The following is a 14,627-nucleotide window of genomic DNA, read 5'->3' as shown; positions in this document are numbered from 1 at the left end:
GGGGGGGGGGGGGGGGGGGCACTGAGAACCTTTGTCTAGTTCTGGTGAGGAACCTTCAGAGGTAACCAGAGCCTAAAGGGATTTGGTCCCGATGAGCATCGTGTCCAATTCCTGGAATAGGAGGAGGCATAGCTCCCATAGAAAAAGTCAGGTGAGTATCAGGTGAAGTAGGTGGGTATCTCTCCATGTTTCTTTCCTCCTTACTTCCCATGAGATTTCCTACCTTTTCAGGAAAGGAACCAACATATGCCTATGAAGTTTCACCATCCTCTGAACATCCACTCATACTAGCATCCATGTTGAGGACTCAGAAAGTGAGCTACCAGCCTAAGGAAAAGGCCAAGGGAGCTCAGCAAGGACTGGGAGATTGGCTGGACTCCGTTAGGGTCCCTAGGACTACCGAGAGTGGGCCCTGGGCAGCTATGCTAACTACGGTGCCATCTGCTGCCATGCCCCAGGATTTCTGGTTTGAGAGTCTGAGAATGTCAGTAGTTGAGGAACAATACAAGCCTGTCCTGAGGTAAGTTAGGTGCAAACATCATCTACTTCCCATAAAATGAAAACAGCAATTAAGAGAAGCCTCAAGCCAGTGAAATAATGCAAGGCAAGCACTAGGGAATTCAATCACCAAACTCTTGAATTATTTGTTCAGTTCATAAATTTAAGCAATTATCCAAGCATATGTTCCACGGCATGGTAGAAAAGGAATGGAGAGGGTAAGTGCAGGAGAACCTCAAAGCTCAATCCTGGGTGTCCCTCCTCTTCCCGGGCTAACTCATCAGCACCATAGCTTTATAATACTCTGCTGACTCCTATGTTCTTGTCTCTAGTCCAGATCTCTCTCCCAGCTCCAGATCCACAGATGCAGCTGCCTGGTAATATCTTGAGTTGGGTGTCTGAATTGGAGAAGAGTCTTTATCACAAGAAACTCAACTCCAAATAATTGAAGCCAAAAAAAGGCAGAGATTTACTGGTTTGTAGAACCAAGTTATAAAGAGAGCAAAGATGGAGCTGGGCTGTTGGTTGAATGAATGGAGGGACAGAAGAACAGGAAAGAATTTATCAGAAGTAGGGGATGAGAACTAAGTTTATATGAGTGCCTACTTACTAGACACTGAACTTACTGAATCAAATGAGGAGGCTAAAATCTGGGCCTGGAGCAGGGGAGCTGTGCTGCTTACCCAAAGTTGCACAGCTAGCTCACGAAAGAGTGGCGTTCAAAGTTCTGTCTGGATCATTCAACTGTCTCTACTTATGTAATAACTTTGCAATAATAGATTTAGGGTCCTCTGATTCGACATAGGGGGCTTAAAAGACGTTAGAAGTCTTCTCAACCAACTGTAAATTGAATGCCTAGACCTCCCTCTTCCCATCACCACCAAGTAGTTGTATAGCTTGTGCTTGAACAGCCCTGGTGATGGGGAACTCACTCCCAAGACAACAATTTTATTATCGAATTATACTAGTGGCTTAGAAAGTTCTTCCTTATGTTAATCCAGAATTTATCCTCCTTTAAGATTAAATAACACAATGTATATCATGTACCTACCACAGTGCATGCAACATTGATAGATGTTATCAGCATCCCCTCTTCCCTTGTTACAACTGTTCTTGAATCTATTTTTCCCATGGGATGCCAGAAAACAAATCTAATTCTTCTTCCCTGAGACAGTACTTCAGATATTTGAAGACAGTGCTTTAGGGTTCCCCTGAGGCTTCACTTGCCCAAGATAAACAAATACTCCAATCCACTTTCAGACACTCATTGGGAAGCAAGAGTGAGTGCTGTGCATGCTGTAATTTTCCAGCTGTTGTTGCATGTGAGGCTTCAGAGAAGCTAATGGAACAGGTGATTAACAGCCACAGCAGGGTAGGCAGGGTATCTGAATCATGACCTTTACAAAAATAGAGGTTGGGGATGGTTGATTCCAAACAAATTTTGGCCTATCACTAGAGCTTCACCAGCTATATTCATTGGCCTTCCATCATAAGAACCTAATTTGGCAGGTAAAAAGAAAAGAAATAGGCCCTCCTCCAAATTAATTTACATCATTTTACATCACAATTTCTGTTGTGTATTTATGTATTTAATATTGAACAACAGAGAGGACCCATTCTAAATCATAAACTATCAACCTGGGTTTGGGAGGTAATCTACCTCAAATCTTCCCTATTTACAGATGGGAGAATTAAGGTCTAAAGTTACTTATCCAAGGTCATACAGGAAATTTACAGGAATTCTGCTCTGCTCAAAGACTCCAAAGAAAAAATATAAAAGAATAAAGCAAATATTCATGAGAAAAGAAGAATAGAGCAATGAGATAAAAACAAAAAGGAAGAGAGCTGGAAAGCACTTCTTAGAGTCTTCCTCTATCCTGCCCACCAATTTCCTTGCCACAGGGGGAGCAATGAATGTATAGTGTGACGAGTACGAGTTTTGGAGTCAGAGTCTCCTTGCCTTGCCAGCTACTAGGTGTGTGATCTTACACAGACTACTTAAACTTTCCAAAATTCAATTTTTTCATCAATAAAATGAGAATGGGAACACCTATCTCAAGATTTCTGTGAATGTTACATTAAATAAGTACAGAGACTTTTCCAGAAATGGTAGAGAAGCTAATATCAGACTAATGCTCCTGGAAATAACCATCATAAACTCTGGACAAAACACTCTTGAAATATCTTTGATAGCATTGGAATGAGACTAAAAGTAGGTACAAACTGGAATGAATACAGCCCCTGAAGGAAAGGAACCACAATGAATGAACCACATTTATGTATCTGAGCTCTCCCTGAAGGGAGTTCAACATTCAAAGGGAATAAGAGGGATAAAGTTCAACCAGAAACCAGCAATCATTAAGTTAAGGAACCAAAAATCAGAATTCAGGATTGCCAGTAACTCTGAACATTAGGAGGGGAAATCCCAGAATAAGGGCCCCACAGAGGTAGGTCCTAAGTTTTTACATAAACATTTTTAAAATTCTAGGCTCAGCCTTGGATTGAACTATGTATGAATAAGGAGAGACTCCAAGAAGCCCAGAGGAAAAAAACAAAAAAAAAAAAAAAAAACAACAACAAGAGTTGAAAGAGCTGAGCAATAATTTCAGCAGATGCCAATCCAGGGTCCAGGGGAGACAGATTGCAATTTAAGTCTCATTTGAGAAACCATTCAGACTTTCCACTAAAACCCCAGAAGTGTCATTGCTAAGGAGTTAGGAGCATATCCCAAAACCAAGGGCTATAGCCCAGGGCTAAAATATGCCGACTGTTAAGCAAAGGTTTTAATAATGCCTCTTCAAAATCAAAGTAATTCACCATTAATTTAACTACTTGCTAGAATAAAATTCAAATACTCTTCAGAGGAAGATAACATATACAAAGTCACTTTAAGATGTTATGCACAATGTCCAGTATACAATCAAAAATTACTCTGTCCTTCAGTATACAATCAAAACCTACTGGACATATGAAGAGGGAAAACCAGAAAAAAAATAAACAATTAATAGAAACAGATCTACATATGGCCCCAGTGTTAGAACTGGAAGTAGCAACTTTACAATAACAATGATAAACGTGTAAAATTTCAGGAAAAGATATAAGTAATGGCAGACTTTTAGGCAAGTGAAACTATAAAAAAAAAAAATAAAGAACTGACAATACGGTGTCTAAAATTTACAAAATGTTGGTTGGGAACAACAGAAGATTAGATACAAAACAATAAATGAACACCAAACTTGAAGATGGACTTACAGAAATGATTCAAATGAAACACAAAGAGAAAAAAGCTAATAAAAGTGAACAAGAACCCCAATAACCTGTGGAACAGTATCAATTCCGACATTCATATCATTTGTATCCCAGAGATAAAAGACAAAATAGAGGGGGACCAGCAGTTAGCATAATGGCTATGTTGCTGAACTCCCATGTAGTCAACCACGGTTCGAGTCCCGAACCCCGTGGCTTAAATTCACGCCAGGCACATGTGCGTGTGTGCCCAAGATCTCTAGAAGAGAATGGAGGAGAAGGGATTGCGGCATAGCCATCCCCCGGGCGGGGGAGGGAGGGTTGATTTCTCACTTTCTGTCTCTCTGTCTCTATAGCAAAAACCTCTCCAAAAAAGAAAGAAAGAAAGAAAAGAGAAAGAAAGAGGAAGAAAGAAAGAAAGAAAGAAAAGAGAAAGAAAGAGGAAGAAAGAAAGAAAGAAAGAAAAGAGAAAGAAAGAGGAAGAAAGAAAGAAAGAAAGAAAGAAAATTGAAGAAACATTGGCTAGTATTTTTCCAAAATTATTCAAAAGTATCAGTCCACAGATGTAGAATCCTCAGCAATACTCAAGCAAGATAAATACAAAGAAAATCACACACATATATGACATCTAGTTAAAATCATTAACGTCAAAGAAAGAAAATTCTTCTACTTCTTGAGAGAGAAAGAGAGAAGTTTATTTGGGGGTTTTTTGTTTGTTTCTTTGTTTTTGTTGGTGGTGGTTTTTGGGTTTTATTTTTTGTTTTTGTTTTGTTTTGTTTTTTGCTTTAAGGTGTGTGCTCTCACCAGAGAGACAGGGACAGAAAGTGAGAAATCCGGGGAGGTGGCCACACTGCAATCCCTTTGCCTTCATTCTCCTCTCAGGATTTTGAGCATGCACTCACATGTACCCAATGTGAGTTTTAAGCCACCAGATCCTGGACTCGAAATGTGGTTGACTACGTCGGAGTCCAGCAATGTAACCATTATGCCACCTGCTGGTCCCAAGAAAGAAAATCTTAAAAGCAATCAGAGAGAGGAGAAAAAGGCATAATACATACAGAGTAGTAATAAGATGAACTATAAAATTTTTATCAGAAACAATGGAGGCCAGAGAAATACCATCTTTGAAATGTTGAAAGGAGAGCCAGCAGATGGAATAGTGGTTTTATGGCTGGACTCCCATATGACTGACCGCAGTTCCAATACCAGACCCAGTGGCTTGAAAATCACAGTGGGTGCATGTGCATGTGTGCCCAAGATCCCAGGAGGAAAATGAAGAAGCAATTGAAGCTTAGCCATCCCCCTTGAGGGTGATTTCTCACTTTCCCTCTTACTGTCTCTCGCTCACTCTCTCTCTTTCTCTCTCTCTCGGATGCACACGGCCTAAAGTTAAAACCTCTTTGTGGAAAAAAAAGAAGAAGGAAAAGAAGAAGAAGAAAGAAAGAAAAAAATGTTGAAAGAAAACACTTACCAACCTAGAATTCTATCTGCAACCAAAATATGCTTAAATAGTAAAGACAACGCTAAAATATTATACATATGAAAACTGAAAAAATTTTCTGCAAATAGGAGAACTATTTTAAAGCTTCTTCAGCCTGAAGGGAAATTTTAGCAAATGGAAAATTCAGATCTACAGGAAAAATTATAAACAATGAAAATAATACATATGTGGATAAATATTAGAAGTTTTTTCTTTCTTAATTTATCTAAGTCAATGGGCTGCTTAAGGAAAAAGTAATATTAACAGTGCACTATAGAGTTAGTAACAGTGTAAAAATAAATTATATAACTACAATAAAAATGGACAGAAGAAATGCAAAGAATTGTATGTGAGGTGTATAATATCAATTCAAGGTAGATTTTGGTAAGTTAAGGGTGAATATTATAAATCCTAGAGCAACAATTAAAAACAATAATAATACAAAGTGGTATAAATTAAAAGCCAGTAGAGGAGATGGAATGAACTATGACAATAATACTCAACCCAAACGAAATCAGAAAAAAGAAAACAAAAGAAGAAAAAGCAATGGGTACAAATAAGAAACAAGAAGCAAGATGGTGACTTCAACACAACCATATTGATAATTATTACATTAAACGTAAATAGATTGACCCTCCAACTAAAAGATATTGTCAGGCAGGATAAAATACAAATAGGCTGTTTACAGAAGCTGTTTCTTAAATATATAAAGATTTTGATGAGTTAAAAAGTAAAGTATTGACAAAAAATAAAATAAAAACAAAGGAAAAATGGAAACAGATCAACAGGAAGCATAAGAAAGCTACCATGTCTACATCACACATAGCAAACTTCAAGACATGGATATTACGTGAGATAGAGGGTTATTTCACAATAACAAGATTGATTCATCAAGATGTAGCAACCCTAAATATATATGTGCCTAATGATAAGTTTTAAAAATGCACAAAGCAGGGAACGAGCAGTTAGCGTAATGGCTATGTCACTGGACTCCCACGTAGTCAACCACGGTTCACGTCCCGGACTCAGTGGCTTAAAACTCACGCCGGGTGCATGTGTGTGCGTGCCCAAGATCTCGAGAGAAGAATGGAGAAGGGATTGCGGTGTGACCATCCCCCCCGGGGGGGGGTGATTTCTCGCTTTCTGTCTCTTTGTCTCTGTCTGTCTGGCGAGCACACATGCCCTATAGTGAAAACCTCTTCAAAAAAAAAAATGCACAAAGCAACTATTAACAGAACTAAAGAGAGAAATAGGAAAACCCATAGTCATAGTTAGATATCTCAACATTCTTCTCTCAGTAACTGTGAGTGACTAAGTAAACAACAAAAAAACAGTAAAGATATAGAAGATTTGAATACTATCAAACAACTTAACCTAAATACCTTTTATGAAATGATCACAAAATTAAGTAATGCATACCCTTTATTTTTTGTACACTCTTCAAGTACAGATGGGCATTCACAGAGATAGACCATATGCTGGACTACAAAATAAATCTCAATCAATTTGAGTGAAGCCATGGGGTGTATGCCTTCTGAAAAAAGTACAATTGAATTAGAATTAATTTTTAAAAGAAAAGAGATAGAGACCAGCAGTTAGCATAATGGCTATGTCGCTGGACTCCCACGTAGTTGACCACAGTTCGGATCCCGGACCCGGTGGCTTAAAACTCACGCCGAGCGCTAGTGCGTGCGTGCCCACAATCCCAAGAGGAGAATGGAGGAGAAGAGATTGCAGTGTGGCCAACCCCCCTGGGGGGTGATTTCTCACTTTCTGTCTCTCTGTCTCTCTCTGTCTGGCGAGTTCATGCGCCCTATAGCAAAAACCTCTCCAAAAAAAGAAAAAAGATAGAACACAAATTACTAATATTAAGCATTACTATAGATTCTATAGACATTAAAAAATGATAAGAAATGTTATATACAACTTTATGCTAATAAATTCAAAAAGAGTAAATGAGCAAAACTAGCACAAGAAAAAAGATAGAAAACCTCAATGTCTCTCTATCAGTTAAAGGGACTGCATTCATAATTTTAAATCTTCACATGTACACAACCACAGGGTCCAGATGGCTACACTGGTACATTCTATTAAACATTTAAGTTAGAAATGCTACCAAGTCTACACGAACTCGGAAAACAGAGAAAGGAAACACTTCATAACTCTTTCTATAAAGTCAGCAAAATCTCAATACAAAAACTTGAGGATATTTGAGAAAAGTAAATTAAATATAATATCCTTCATGAACATAAATGCAAAAATCCTCCACAAAATATTAGCAAATTGAATAGAGCGATATATAAAGATGATCATAAAAGATGACTTAATGGGGTTTATCCTGGGTATGAAAGGTGTGGTTGACATCTAGAGACAAATCAATATCATTCCCTGTATTAACAAAATAGAGGAGAGAAGTCATGTGATTATCTCAATAGAAACAGAAAACACATTTAACAAAACAGTACCATTTGATGATTAAAAATAAAAAGTTAATTAATTCATTAAGTTTAAAAAAAATTTTTTTCTAAATATATAGGGACCAGCAGATGGCAAAATAGTTACATCGCTGGGCTCCCACATAATCGACTGCAGTTCCAGTCCTGGACCCAGCAGCTTAGAATTCATATCAGGTGTGTGTGCATGTGTGCCCAAACTCCCAAGAGAAAAGGACAAGGGATTGAAACATGGCCATCCCCCCCATGGGCGGGGGGTGATTTCTCACTTTCTGTCTCTCTTGTGAGTGCATACACCCTACAGCAAAAATACCCTACAGCAAAAATCTGAGGGGAAAAAATTTATGTGTATATATATGCATATACATACACACACACACACACACACACACACACACACACACACACACACACACACATATATATAAATACCTTTAGGAAACTAGAAATAAAATAGAAACTGCCTTCCTCAATCTGATAAGAGCATCTAAGAAAAATATATGCCTCACATATTTAATGGTAAAATAACTCTTTCATCCAAAGATATGGAAAAGGCAAAAATATCCTCTCTCAAATTTTTTCCAACATTATACTGGAGTTTCTAGCCAATGCAGCAAGACAAGAAAAAGAATAAAAACTAAAAAGAAAGAAGTAAAACTCAGTGGTAAAAAAAAAAACCTAAAAACCATAATCTATTGATGAATACAGGGACATGAATGAATCTTAAAAACATGCTTAGAGAAAGAAGCCAGACACAAAAGAATAAGTATTATATGTTCTACTTATATAAAATCCTAGAACAAGTAGAACCAGAACCAGTTTACAATGACAAAAAATGGATTAACGGTTGTGTGAGAGTTGGAGGAAGGGGATAGAGAGTAACTGCAAATAGGGAACTTTGGGAGGTTAATGGAAGTGTTCTATATGTTGATAAGAGTGGTCATTAGTGAGACCAGCAGGTAGTGTGGTGTTTAAGGCCCTGTATTCCCACATGGCTGACGGCAGTTTGAGTCCCAGACCTGGAAACTTTCTCTCTCTTTCTCTCTCTCTCTCTCTCTCTCTCAAGTGCATGTGACCTATAGCAAATTAAAATAATAATGAAAAATTAAATTAAAAAAGAGTGGTGGTTACAAGGGTATATACATTTATAAAAATTAATTAAATTGTGCACATGGACTGATGTGTTCTATTGTATATGAACTATATCTTAATTATGTTGATTTTAAAAGTAGGAAATAAGAAAAAAAATTTTAAGAAAATAAAAAGGTACACAGATATATATAGAAAATATTCGCAATGCATGTATCTGACAGGGACTTGAATCCAGGATATAGGGATAACTCTTAGAACTCAATAATGAAGGTAAAAATTAGACAAGTAGTTTTGCTTCTGGTTTTTGCCAGAAGGCGTATGCACTCACCAGTGAGAGAGAGAAAGCACGAAAGCACCGCCCATGGGGAACGGTCATGCCACAATCCCTCCTCTTCCTTCTCTCCCATCTTTTGGAATAGACGCATGCACACGCATTGAACATGGTTCTCAAGGCATCAGGTCCAGGACTTGAACCACGCAGTTGACTGTGTGAGATCCAGCTGCCTTAACCATCATGCCACAGACTGATTTTTTTAATGGGCAAAAAGACTTAAATAGAAACTTCACAAACAGTAATATATGGAGAGCCAGTAAATACATAAAACTATACTCAAAATCATCAATCATTAGGCAACTGCAAATGGAAACAGTGAAATACAATGATACACTTAAAAGAATGTTTAAAATTAAAAAGATGGACAAGGTTAAGATTTGTCATGGTTGTAGAGTAACTAGAACTCTCATATAGTAGTGGTGGCGATATAAAAGAGTGGAATCACTTTAGCTAAAAGTGGACAATTTGTTATAAAGTTATACCTACACCAGGACCAGCAGTTGGCATAATAGCTTTGACACTGGACTCCCATGTAGTCAACCGCGGTTCAAGTCTCGGACCCAGTAGCTTAAACTCACACCAGGCGCATGTACATGTGTGCTCAAGATCCTGAGAGAAGAATGGAGGAGAAGGGATTGTGGTGTGGCTATCACCCCAGGGGGGTGATTTTTCAGTCTCTCTCTTTGTCTCTCTCTCTCTCTCGTCTTTCTGGTGAGTGAATACACCCTATAGCAAACACCTCTCAAAAAAAAAATCTTAAAATTATACCTATACTTATTCTATGAACTAGCTATTCCACTCCTGGCTGTTTACTCAAGAGAAATTCAAAGATATGTCCACTAAATGACTTATACCTAAACATTTATAGGATCCCTTTCATGTCACCAAAAACTGGAAACAAACCAAATACGTGGTTTTTTTTTTTTTTTTTTTTTTTGAGAGGTTTTTCGCTATAGGCCGTGTGCACTCTCCAGACAGAGAGAGACATAGAGACAGAAAGCGAGAAATCACCTCCCCAGGGGGGATGGTCACGCCGCAATCCCTTCCCCTCCATTCTCTTGGGATCTTGGGCACGCACGCACAAGCGCCCGGCATGAGTTTTAAGCCACCGGGTCCGGGACATGAACCACGGTCGACTATGTGGGAGTCCAGTGACATAGCCATTACGCTAACTGCTGGTTCCCCAAATGTACATCTTTAGGTGACTAAATTTAAAAATATAAATAAATAAGTATGGTGTATTCAGACACTAGGAAGTTGTTTAACAATAAAAAAGAATGAACTCCAGTGCACACAATTGTGTGAATAAATCTCAAAAACATTGTGCTGAGTGAAAGAAGTCAGACACAAAAGAGTGTACAGTGTAAGCTTACAGGTATATGAAGTCTGAGAACAGGCCCACCCAACTATGGTTACAGAAGTCATAACAGTGATTGCCTGGGCAGGTGGAACTGATTAGAAAGGGACAGAAAGGAACTTCCTGGGGTGGTAAAATTGTCCTACATCTTGGTCGTTGTGGTGATTACATAGATGTATACATTTGTCAGAACTCATTGAACTATGCACTTAAAACTTGTACATCTTATTTGTTTTGTATTCTTCTTTAAAAGTTAGATATAAAGGGGAACCAGCAGTTAGCATAATGGCTATGTCGCTGGACTCTCACGTAGTCGACCGTGGTTCGCGTCCTGGACCCAGTGGCTTAAAACTCACGCTGGGCGCGTGTGCGTGCTTGCCCAAGATCCCGAGAGGAGAATGGAGGAGAAGGGATTGCGGCGTGACCATCCCCCCTGGGGGTGATTTCTCGCTTTCTGTCTCTATGTCTCTCTCTGTCTGTCTGGCGAGCGCACGCGCCCTATAGCAAAAATCTCTCCAAAAAAAAAAAAAAGTTAGATATAAAGAACTTAACTTGGGCTAACAGACAGTATATACTTAATAACCACTGGTTCTCTCATCCTTCACCATCTGCATCACCACCAGCCAAGTATCACTGAGGTTAGAAGAAATGTATGGTCACTGGACCTCTGAGAAAGGACCGTCATTTTCCCCCAAAGGATTCACCCACAGCATGACCCTGGAGAGTTACTCTAGTGCAAGCCAGGATCCTAAGTAACAATGATGATGCCCAAAGACATTTCATCCTGAATCCTCTCCTAGGTTTTAACCTCCAGGTCTCGATCTGGAGTCCTAGTGCCCCATTCCAAGAGGATAAATCTTAGTTGGGTCATCCCATGAGATGTAAAATGACAAAGTGTGGAAGGGAGAGGACACATGGCATGGATTAGACTCCCAGGGGAACCAAACTAATGAAAGATAAGGGAGGAAAACTCGTATTGGAGCCAGATGCTGCAGGCCCATAAGTTAACGGTGTTTAGTTAGGTTCTCATACAGGAGGTGCTCGATCATTGTTTTGTGATAGAATAAGGCAATGAAGGAGCCACTGAGTTCTGCTGAGGCTGAATGAGCAGCATCCTCCAGGGCTGACCACTGCCCTCTCCTTTCTGTCTTGCAGCTCACATATCTGCCCCCGCCGTGGGGTGAGTGCCGATCCTCAGAGATGGGGCTCGACTTCTTTCCTGTTTACAGTATCACCGCCTGTAGGATTGACTGTGAGACCCGCTACATCGTGGAGAACTGCAACTGCCGCATGGTCCACATGCCAGGTCAGTGCAAGGGGACCACCAGGGGCCTTCTTCACAGAAATGAACACTAGTGGGGATCACTATATCCACGCTACTAGGGTCAAACAGATGGTGTTCTGGGAAGTTTCTGTCATCGGTGCCTAAACACTTAGAGGGCAGGTAGAAAGGTCCAGTCCAGCAACCAAGGCAGCATCTTGTGTCCAGAAGCATCCAGATGTTTGGAAAGTACTCACCCCAGTATTCAGTATGTTTACCAATTGTTCACTGCTCTTACCTTCTAGATAGAGTTTAATGTCCAAACAACTGGATGATTGCAACTCTCATATCCTGGCGTGGTACATGTTTGAACATCCAGATGTTTGCTGTATTCATCCAGATGTTTCCCTTCTTGCATCCAAATGTCTAATACCCTTTCAAATGAGGCAAAAGTCTATTAACCAGCAGATAAATGTGCATGTGCTGACCTTTCTGTTTTCAGACTAATAATGCATGTAGCCATCTCATTAGAGGCTGTCAGCATGTCAGAGGCATAAGCGTGTGGAGTGGGGAGATGGTCTGAGCAGGGAAAGATTGCTGTTGCATCATGGAAGGATGATTGGGACCAGAGGGCCTAGGGCCTTAGCTTCTAATTCAGTCTCCTCCACTCATTCACTGTTTGTCCTGGTACAAGTTACTAACCCTCTCTGTTCTCCCCTTATTGTCCTTACACATAATCCTTAGCTATAATGATCAAATTGGGCTTGGATTTTAAAGTGCTTCGTAAACTATAAAACGTCCGAGACTGTTGTGTCAGTATATTGGAAGAGGGAACGAAGAGTCATGTTGACTAAAGTCACCTTACCCTGTTATAGTCCAAGAACGTTGCTATTATATTTATGCAGTTGCTATTTATATTTAACGGTCGCTATTTCATGGTGATATCATATGTTAGTTTGTTTAATAAAACCCTTATTTTGGACATTTGGTTCATTACCAGTTGTTTTCTGTATCAGCCAAGCTGATACGAACATCTTCATAGCTAAATTCCCAAGGGTTTCATTAGCAATCGGTAATTTCATTAGTAATTGAAGATTAGAATGATTCATCTTTAAAACTGTCTCTGCCTAAAGAAGCTTTGCCAATATGATTAAGGTTAGTAGTCTTAAAATGAGATTATCTGCGTGGGCCCCATCTGATCACGTGGGTCCTTAAACTCCATGCTCCTGTTCAGTCAGGGTCAGAGGGAAATGTGACAGTGACAGAAGGGTCAGAGAGACACACTTTTATTCATGAAGATGAAGGAAGGAGGTGGCAATGAATGTGGGGAGGGACCTCTAGAAGCTGGAAAAGGCAGGAACTAGAATCTCCCCAAGATCTTCCAGAAGAACAACACAAACCTCCCAACACCTTGATCTAGCTAAGCAAATCCATATTTGAGTCTGACCTACAAAACTGTAAAATAATAAATGTGTATATACAATAAATGATAATAACATAAATTGCTTCTGAGCTTCCTAGAAGAGAGAGCAAAAAGGGAAGCATTATCATTTATACTGTTATTACTGGAAAAGAAGTAGATCAGCTCTTCAGCTCTAAAACAGGTCTTTAGGGAAATGGGATGGGCAAGACATTATGGTGGACTTTAACATTAGCATTTGGAAAAGGAAAACTAAAAGGTGTCTACAATGAGAGCCCAGAGAGGAGAATCCAACACTGGTAAATATGACTTCCCTGATGCATGGACTGAGCTACCAGCCAGTGAGGCTTCCCCATGAAACCTGGCCCAACAGCAAGCAGAAGAGGTTTTAATCATTCCACCCCTGACACTGTTACTGACACCTCAATTATTAATGTGAAATTAAAGGCAAAGCAATGAGGCAACACAAGGCAATCACTGCTCACTTACAGAAATGTGATGTCCTGGCAAAGCTCAGCCTGCAGATTAGAGTGACCTCTGCGCAAAGCTCACCTCCGTCACTTCCAGCTCTGGTGTGCTGGGAAGACAGGATGCTTATCCCTCAATCACCCATGTGTAAAACAATATTGTATATCATACCTAGAAGGGCACCTGCACAGGTTAAAGGAGATGATGCATATCCAGGCTTAGAAGGTCTCACCCACCTCGGTCCTCAAGGCAAGCTCACCAGTTCGCTATAGGAGCTGGTTGGACATACGATGTAAACGAGGAGAAGTTAGCCAGGCAGGTGCTATCTCCACTGCTCAAAGGTGAATGGCCTGCCCAAGCTCATAGTGCAAATTAGAACTGTCCCTTGACTCCAGATACACTCTGACCCATGACCCCCTCTGACTATCCACTGGCAGCCACCGCTCATCTCCACAAACGGGAGGTGCTCACTTCCCCAAGCTAACGGAAGGACAATGTTGCTGACATGCATGGCTCTGCCTGAGTAACTCTCCTTCATGTTTCTTCTCTGCAGGGGATGCCCCTTTCTGTACCCCTGAGCAGCACAAGGAGTGTGCAGAGCCTGCACTAGGTCAGTACTGGAGGGACAGATGGAATGATAGGAAGGGGGGCTGGGATTGAGATCACGGTGATCATCTGGATATGGGAGAGAGATTCTGTGGAAGATGAAATAAAAAGGAGGTGAGAGGAAAGAGGCTGGGCCAGCTGAGAGATGGAAAGGAAGGAGGCGAGAAGGATGGGGAGAAAACTGGTACAAGTGGAGGAGGGTTGAAAAGGGGGCTGAGGAATAGAAAAGATGTTTAGAGGTGGTGCTGGAAAGGAGAAGATTTCAAGGGGAACAAAGGATGCTCAGGAATGCAGGAGATAGGAGAGACGATAGATAATGGGTAGCCATGTGGGCCACAGAAGGAACGTGGCAATCTAGCCCTCACACTCTGATGTTTTCACATGAGGAGGCGGAGGTCATTCCATGCTCTGC

The 14,627-nt window shown here is 40.2% G+C and overlaps 1 protein-coding gene across 1 annotated transcript in view; it reads left to right on the top strand.

The window, feature by feature from the left end:
- ASIC2 (acid sensing ion channel subunit 2) overlaps positions 1 to 14,627 on the top strand; it is a 312,420-nt gene that overhangs the window by 282,800 nt on the left and 14,993 nt on the right. Inside the window, exons 4-5 of the mRNA XM_006154383.3 lie at positions 11,616 to 11,766; positions 14,163 to 14,219. Of these exons, the coding sequence (XP_006154445.2) occupies positions 11,616 to 11,766; positions 14,163 to 14,219 (208 nt within the window). The remainder of the gene's footprint in view (positions 1 to 11,615; positions 11,767 to 14,162; positions 14,220 to 14,627) is intronic.

Source organism: Tupaia chinensis, unplaced genomic scaffold, assembly GCF_000334495.1.
Source record: "Tupaia chinensis unplaced genomic scaffold, TupChi_1.0 Scaffold000407_1, whole genome shotgun sequence".
Taxonomy (NCBI): Eukaryota; Metazoa; Chordata; class Mammalia; order Scandentia; family Tupaiidae; genus Tupaia; species Tupaia belangeri.
The sequence above is the reverse complement of the archived record's forward strand: the minus strand, read 5'-3'. Positions and strand labels throughout refer to the sequence as shown.